General features: G+C 47.0%; 1 protein-coding gene across 1 annotated transcript in view; it reads left to right on the top strand.

Moving 5' to 3' along the window:
- Positions 1-527: 527 nt before the first annotated feature.
- The window catches only part of LOC112109878 (LIM domain transcription factor LMO4), a 15,692-nt gene continuing 7,631 nt past the window's right edge, over positions 528-8,588 (top strand). The window contains exons 1-2 of the mRNA XM_024204598.3: positions 528-1,195; positions 3,606-3,844. Coding sequence (XP_024060366.1) covers positions 3,609-3,844 — 236 coding nt within the window. The 5' untranslated portion in view covers positions 528-1,195; positions 3,606-3,608. The remainder of the gene's footprint in view (positions 1,196-3,605; positions 3,845-8,588) is intronic.

Raw genomic sequence — 8,588 nt, 5'->3', positions numbered from 1 at the left:
GAATTGTCTCTTTAGTGATTATGTGTACCCTAGCCCCCTCCGCTTCACTTAAAGGAGACGAGTAATATTACCCACCCATGTAAAGTGCTTAGGCAGAAGAGCTCTAAATATAACCCCAATGCAAGAGGAAAGCCCAACAGTTGGCGTGTGGGCATTTGTTGTACAGACGGTAAAAGGGCTGATAAAGGGCAGGTAGGAGACACTTAAAGAGGACCCACTGCAACCTGTTCCCAGGGGGGTCGCTATGCGATCAAAAATGATTCTCTCAAGTTCCTGAAGGGCCGCGGGGGGTGGGGGGGAGGAAGGGGCAGTAATATTACGAGCCTCCCCCCAGAGCCGGCAGCACAGTCAGCGAGGGCAGGGGACGCTCAGCCCCCCCCCCGGTGACGCTGATCAGCAGCACCAAGCACAGCCTCTCCTCGCTCCCTACCCAAGCCAGGCTGCTGCTTCCCACCTGACTCCCTCCTTCCTCTCCCTGCCCCTTCCCCCCCACTCGCCTTCGCTCATTCCTTTGTCTTGGCGGGGATTGGCAGGTTTTATTATTCCGCCTGAACAAGCGGGGGGCGGATTGGCTGCGCGCGGCTGACGGTAGGAGCAGAGCCGGGATGTAGTTGGGATTTTGCTCTGTCAGTAACACATGTGGATGGGCGGCGGAAAGAGACGCGCACGGAGAGGGGGCCTCCCTGCGAGTCCTGCCAGCGCCGCCGCCACGGAACCCCAGCGGTAGCAGCAGCGGCTCCTCGCCCCGGCCCCTCTCCCGCTGCCCATGCGCGGGGCTCCGAGGCGCTTTCCCGAGCGGCGGGCGGTTGGTTCTCTGCTGCAGGAGGCTCCGGACCCGGCCAAGGAGGGTGGAGGTTGAGGGCGGGGGGAGCGATACAAAGTGAAGCCACATTGCCAAACTTACCTAGCGATTGCAGCGGCGCCCTGCGCCTACAGCCCAGCGGCCGGGACTGAGCGCCGCGGCTCCCCTCCAGGAAGCGGGGGCTGGAGGGAGGACTCTGCCGCACGTCTCGCGTCTGTATTTTGCCAGCCGGGCTGCACTGACTGGCGTGGGGGGCTCTGCCGGCGGACGCGAGCCCCAGCCAGCGAGCATTGTGTTGGTTCTTTGCAAGAAAACCGCCTCCCCCCCGATACACCACCCTATAAACCAGAGCGACGCTGCTCCCCGACCTCTTGCAATATAGAGGGGAAACAGGTAAGGAGGTTCTTTTTTGCATGCGCTCTGTCTTCTTTGGCGCTTCCCCCCCCCCCCAATCGTCTCGGATTTCGAGTAAACTCAATCGGTCGCCTTAGATAAGGAGGGTGCCTGTAAACTCTGGGGGAGCCGAGCAGCAGCGGGGCCGGACGCACTGTAGCTGTCTCTGCTTACAAAAGGCTCCTTTGCTGCTGCTCTGGGCTGCTTTTTCCCTCTTCCCGGCGGCTAAAGGAAAAGGGCTTTGCCTGGCTCAGTGGTGAACTGAGGGAAAGAGGAGGGTGTGAGGACCCGCCACCCGCTCTCTTTGTAGTAAACACTATTTTGAAACAGTGGCAGGAAAGATCAAAGTGAGCTCCCTAATTCTCTCCTTTCCAATTCCCTGCCTCCCGCCCCCCCGTCTTTTGTTTCAATCTAGGAGAAATCCGGCGAATCACCTAATTAAAACCAAGACATGAATTAAGCATCCATTTTTTTAAACTACAAATTGCCAGCTCTGCGCTTGTCCCTCCCTTGGTCTCCATTAAAAAACACCAGAGACATTGTTAAAAGGGGGGTTATTTTGCCTCTAGCTGCCAGCTCTGCTTTCTATTTCACTGACTCTATCCCAGGACCTAAATTGCTTGGCTATGTAATTACTAGAGTAAGCCTATTTAAGTTAAAAGCTTCCCCCCCCCCAACTCTAAATGAAACTTGATGAGGGCCCGTCCTTAGTTATCAGGGGAGTCACTTTCTGGTCAGTCCTCTTGATTCATCTCTTTTAGATTTAATCAGCATTAAGGTATTGCTTGTCCTTAAGAGCTTTAGCTTAATGGGGTTACTGGATGCCTTTCTCAGTGTAACGTTTCCTTTTTTAAAATACAGTATATATTTACTGTTCAACAAGACTGGGGAAAGGCAGCTTGGAGTCTTGGGTTTTTAAGAGATCTGAAGTGATTTAAAACGTTAAAAAAGGTTTAAAGTCTCAAAGCAGGAAATGTAGCTTCGCTTAGGTTATGGATAGAAACTGTTAACAAAAGGCAATTCCTTGAGCAAATGCATCAGAAATCAATTTACATAAAGGTATATGATGCATTCAGATAAATGCAATGCTAATGGCTTTTAGAGTGGTTCTCTTTTCAAAGTCTCAGGGTTTTTGTTACAGCTTAATTGGTGCAGTTCTTCTGGTTTATTGTGCGGTCACTGGACAGAAGTTCAGGAACTCTTTCTGGGGAAATGTGTGCTTAAAATCGGCCTATTTAAGGAATGTAAGTTCTGGCTCCCTGTAGCCAAGTTGGGCCAGTGGGCAGGAAAAGTTCGCCCTCCCTCCTTTGGAGGTATCAGTCTGAATGGCTTTAGCAGATAGCCAGATGCCTCGATATGAGCACATACGGTTTACAAAGGACAAAGACAAAACATGCTGCTTAATTGGCAGTAAATAACTTGATCTGTTTATACTATAAATGACTAGTGGAACACTAGGAGCTTATTGGACTCTGGATTGGAGGCAACAAATTAATCGGTTTAGAATAAGCTTTATGAATTGATTCCTATATTATCTCCCAGTTGTCCCGCTTGTAAAAAAGCATTTATTAGAAAGTGAAAAAAGCACTTTAGCAGTTTTGGAGGCAGCCATGATCCAGCCTGAGTGTGGTGCACTTGAATGTTCTGGTCTATTGTATTATCAGTAAACTTTTTTTTTTTTTTTTTTTTTTTTTTTTTGGCGTAACAAAGGTTTAGCATTTAAATTGCTGATCAAGGGCAGATTAGCGAGACAAAAGTGGAGAGTGTTTGTATAGGAGTTCTAAAGTTCAATTATCTTTTATTCAGGCCAGTGTCTTAAAAAACCTAGAGAAAACACTCCACTGATCGTCTAAATAAAAACGAGATCTGGGACAATCATGGAGCCGGCATTACAATGGCTTGGAGATTTGAAAAACCAGTTTCACAACTTTTCACGCTGCCCATATCTCTCCTTTAGCACAAAACCCCTGAACTGTTCCCAACTTGTGAACTGCAGCTGCATTTCCCAGAGCTCTGCCTGCGCAGGGAACATGGCTTCAGCAGGGCTGCGGGCCAATTTGCTGTTCGCTCCACTCTCCCTTTTTCATGTCAATCGTGCCGGACCCCTGGGACTCCAGGTGGGGTACGAAGTTCGGTGCATGTTGCCCAGTGTGCACGTGCATTTGGGGTGCACCAGAGCCTCGTTTTAAGAGGGTGACAGCAGTAAAGCTCAGGCCACCGGTGACAAGTTGGGAGGGAGGCAGGCTCGTGGATCCAGAACAAAGCCCCAGACAAGTAACGGAGTGTGCTTTTGCACCATCCCCCCCCTCTGCCCCCCACTTCCCTCTACCGCACCGGGAAGGGCATGGACACGATTCATGGCTTGGAGTTAACCACCTCCCCCCCCACCCTTTCTCTTCTCCTTACACAGACCATGGTGAACCCGGGCAGCAGCTCACAACCTCCCCCGGTCACTGCTGGCTCCCTCTCGTGGAAAAGATGCGCAGGCTGCGGGGGGAAGATCGCGGATCGCTTCTTGCTCTACGCCATGGACAGCTACTGGCACAGCCGATGCCTGAAGTGCTCCTGCTGCCAGGCTCAGCTGGGGGACATCGGCACCTCCTGTTACACCAAGAGCGGTATGATCCTGTGCAGAAACGACTACATCAGGTGAGAGAGAGGCTGCCCAGCAAGGGGCGGGGAGGAGCAACTCTGTACCTGCACGCAGGATAGCAGAGGAGAGGTCAGGCCAGTTCCTGCAATCAGAGACACAGATTGGTCAGTCCCTGACTTCGGGGGGAAGGAAGGTAAAATCTCGAATAATTCTGGCTCTTTCTCCAGCCACAGTTTGGGCTGCCCAGCAAAGAGAAGAGATTGGAGGGCCTGTAATTTTAAAAGTGCTTGTCAGCACAAAACAAGTCCTAACTAAAAATAAACAGCAATCAGAAAGGCTAAATTAATCTGCTTTGTTGTAATGGTGAAGTGTGAATCTCTAAACGGTAAATGTTAAAATCCTGGGCTTGAATAAGGCTGCGGTAGAGGTGCTAAATAATGAAATGCCTGCCTTTTAGTATCTGATTAATTATGATATTTACATAAGCACCTTTAAACTCCTTTGAGTGGAAACAGAATGACTCATTCTCTGTTCTCTTTGTAAAAGCGCTGATTAACCATCAGTTGGAGGGCCAGAGATTCTGCTTATAGCCAAAAAAAACAGTGGTAATGTTTGTCTCAACATTGTTAGAGAGAGGCTTTGAACCCACATTTCTCTAACTTTCAATATAGAAAAAGCTGGGAGAATCTAAGGGAAGTGATTTCCTTTGTTTTAAATAGTTCACATGCCTCAGATTTGGGGGATGGCTGGGGAACTAAACCCCATTAATCTTATATCAGTTGAAGTACAGTACAGTATCCTGTCCAACAAGTTTAATTGCAATGAATGGAAAAAATTCAGGAGGTCAGGTGCCTATAGGATCTTTTCAGGTGAACTCAAGCTCCTTAAACTCATTAATTTAAAAGGAGGCATTTTGAAGGATTACACATTTAATTTGAGTAAATGCTTTGATAGACTGATGCACATGAATGCTTTAAGGAGCAGTTCTATTTCAATATCCAATAATTAAAAAACAAAAAGCCAAGTCCCTACATTCTGGCATAAGAGAAATTCCTAGTTAAGACAGTTGTTTTGTTTAAATGCGTTTGACTTTTCATTTACTGTAAATGTCAAGAGTTACTCCAGGTTTATCTTTCAGTAAAGGTTGAAAAGTTTTCCTCCCCATGTGTAAATCATTTGGCTATAAATATTCCAAGTTTGTTTCTAATGAAACACTTACCTTGTACTCCAAATTGTGAGAGATCTGGATGTAGCACTGTGCTGCATTTGTGGGAATACTTTTTTCTTGGAGACCTCATTAAGTTAAAATAATGGAGTAAAAGGATGCTTATTTATTCTGATAATGAAACCTCTGTCCTATTATAGGCCTGCATCCTCATTCTGCTAAATAGAAGAAATACAGCTATAGATATTTGAGGGATTAATTTCACTTTTTTTTGTAAGTAAATGTTAGGAAATCAGCACATGCAGGTTTATAATGGTGCTTTCTGGTCCTCTTCGAAGCAACAGCATAAGCCTGGCAGAATTGTAATTAAATAGAGCAGAACGGTGTTAAGAAAAGAGGTTTGTTTGAAGTGGAAAAATTGACACTACTATTCAGATGCACTGAATGGTACAGATTCATCTCTCAACCAAGGCCATCAAACAAACCTTCACTTCTGATTACTACTAATTAAAAAGAGAAGATGCATCCCCTGTATCCCCAAGGCAAGTTCAGGCATGCTTATTGGAATCTCCTCCAATTTTGTGTGGCCATAATTTAATACCCACTATTTTAATGTAGGCGATTATGAATAATATGTTTTTATCAGGTGCGGGTTTTGAATTGATCTCCTTGTTCTATTGCCTGGTTCCTCTCTGGATCGGTGTAATTTGACTTACCAAAGGAACACCTCTCAATTGAAAGGGCTCCCTGAAACTTGAACTGGATAGTGTATGCAAGGATGGTTCAGAAAGTCTTGCATTAGGCTAGAGGACTTCCTTGCTAAAAATCATGATCCTTGTTTACCTGGGCTTCACAGCCGTCTTCCACGTGGGACCGCAACTGCTCGCTGGTGTAACTGACTCCTCTTCCTCTCCCTACCTTTCAGTGTTGAATCGATGCCGCTAGATTGGCAGCGTTCTGCAAGTGTCTGTTTCTGTGGGGCCCTCTCTCCGATTGCTGTGGAGGGAGCTTGCAGCCACTCCCTTATCTGAGGCCAAATCCATAGGCACAACTCTTAATTGGAGCCACAGGGGAAAATTAGACGTGAATCACAATGAAAAGAGGATTGATCAGCCCAGCAGCCGCCACGTGAAAGGGGCTGGCTGCTCCCAACCCGGAGCAGGGACCACAGACCGATTTATTAAGGGGCTTTTAAACTGTCTGACGTGAGGGGCTGTGGTTTTCGAAAACAGCCCTCTACAGATCTAAGAGCTGCAGCAGCAGCTTTCATTGAAGGCCAGCCTGCCTGGGAAGGGGCTGGGGAGGTGGGAATGCAGCCTCCCCCCCCCCATGTGCAGGGAGGGGAGTGCGCAGCCCTCCCCACCTTAAGATTCCAGATAAAGCAGCAGCGTGGCAGTGAATCCGCACAATTAAAAGCTTTAATTAGTGTCTCCTCCATTTTCTCTTCGTTCTGATAGGTTTTATCTAATGAGATCTGGTCCCTGGCTTAGATCTCCTCGGAATGACGTGTCCGAAATGAATGAGAGCTGCGTCGCAAACAAAACATTTAATTAACAAAATTGGCCTCTAACGTTGGGGGGGGGGGGGGGGGGAGAGAAGGATTAACCAGGCTCTTCTTAAAGGGGCAGCGCCTGCATATCCTCCCCTGCCCAAATGTCTCATGCAGTGCGCCCCTCCTTTCGCTCTCACTCGAGGGCTGTGGGGAATGGGTGACTTGTCTCTCTCCCAGCTAGGCGAGGAAGGGACACAAGGATCAAAGCAGAGAAAGGGGAACCTGTCCGCGAGGACTCTCACAACGTGTTGCACCCCCCCCATTCCTTTCCCTGGATGCATGAATCCCCGCAGCTCATCCGTTCAGACAAGTTCCCCGGGCCGGGTTTGCAAGAGGAGTGGAAGGAAACCTGCCCGGCCGCCACGGGGCCACCCCTTCAATGTGGAGCTGCGCGCTGACATGCCGGGGCAGGCGCTTGAGCCCCGTTCCAGGGGCGGGGGAGGAGAGCGCGCTCCTCATTGCCATTCACGTGGCTGGCCGCAGCCGCAGTCTGCCGTGCGGGTTATGGAGGGGAGGGGAGGGAGCCGCCAGGCAACGAGTTCATTTCCCTGGTAATCAACAGCAAGCTGCTATATTCAGGGAATGCTGTCCCTTTAATTGAACAGGCTAGGTAATTAAATGGCACTTTTCCAATAGGACGTGCTAGGTAAATCTAATAGTTGGTTATTTAATATCACTTTGAAGTCTGCCCACTCAAGCACAATGACAGCACAGGAGCATGTGAACTATTAGCTAGGAGGAAAAAAAAACCCAGGATCTCAAAAATTAATTAAATCGCATGCAATTTAGGGGGAACGTTTATCTTGATTTGTCATAACAGAATTAATTCAAGGCCTCCAATTCACTTGGGGGCAGATCTGTTACTCTGAATTAACCAAGCGTAATTTGGCTGATTTCTTCTCTCCTCTCCCTCCCCCCTTCTCTAATGCAGCACTTGCCATTATGCACAGCCCCCCTTTAAGTATCAATAGCTTCTGGTGCTTTTAAGGTGCTCAGCCTCCAGTTATTCTGAAGTACCTTTAATGGACTTGGCTCTAGGCACAATTTCTGTGTTGCCTTTCTTTGTTACATTTAACATAGCTGGTGCAGAATATAGGGAATCTGCTGGAAAACCAGTCGCTTATGGATCAGTAGTTTTGGAGGTGCCTTTGTCTGTCAGATAAGGCTTGGATATTGTGGGTTCTAATGTGTGCCTTGCTGTGTAGAAAAAAGGAATGCTAGCACTCAGGTCTGCCTGTCTCTACAGTTTTGGAAGCAACTCCTGGAATCTATTAACATTTTTTTAGTATACTTGAGTAGCACTTCTATTGATAACATTGGATTTTGGGTAGTAAGATGTAGAACTGGACTGAACAGGTTTCCTGCTGCCCCCAGGCCCCCTCTTGTCAATGTTCTGATAACCAGTTGGGGGCTATGTAGGAATTACATGGTAGTTAATTTAAGGTAGGTTGGTATAATGCTGTAAGTGAAAAAGGAAGGTTCTTCTACATATAAGGAACCTCTTGATGTTTGTGATTGATTGCCTTGCCCAAATGTTGAAATATTTAACGACCTCCTTGGACTGAGGACCCAAAGAGAAAACTGAAACCAATTCTGTCATTGCAATTAAAGAGTCCCCTGGCTTTAATTAGCTTGACCTGGGGTATCTCTCCCCATTGCTGGAGTTAGAGAAAAGAGCCCATTAAAGTCCAGTCCGAGACCGATAGCTACTTAATTGAGTACCTAAAGCCTCGAGCCTTTTAAATCAAACTCTGTTCTGGATGGTCCCCCTGGTTAGATAATTAGCTTTCCAGCCTTGCAGAAACCATGTAAAAACAACTTTTCGATAAAAGGACAGTTACAATAGTGGACTTGGTTCTTGGTAAAAAGGAATAAAACTTCTCTAAAGATATAAACCTCTTTTCTGTTAAAGCTGCTACAAAATAAGAGAACTCATATCAATGGCAAAGACAACATAAGCTACATTCTCTTGTTAAATAATAGACCAAGCACTGGATAGATTTAGTAATAATGTTCTAACTTTGCAAGTAATTTTTATGAATCTCTGTAAATCTTATGATTTCAGCTGTGATTCTTTGTAATG

The sequence above is a fragment of the Terrapene carolina genome, unplaced genomic scaffold, assembly GCF_002925995.2.
Source record: "Terrapene carolina triunguis isolate 2854851 unplaced genomic scaffold, T_m_triunguis-2.0 Scaffold210, whole genome shotgun sequence".
NCBI lineage: Eukaryota > Metazoa > Chordata > Testudines > Emydidae > Terrapene > Terrapene triunguis.
This window is presented reverse-complemented; position numbering and strand designations above follow the sequence as displayed.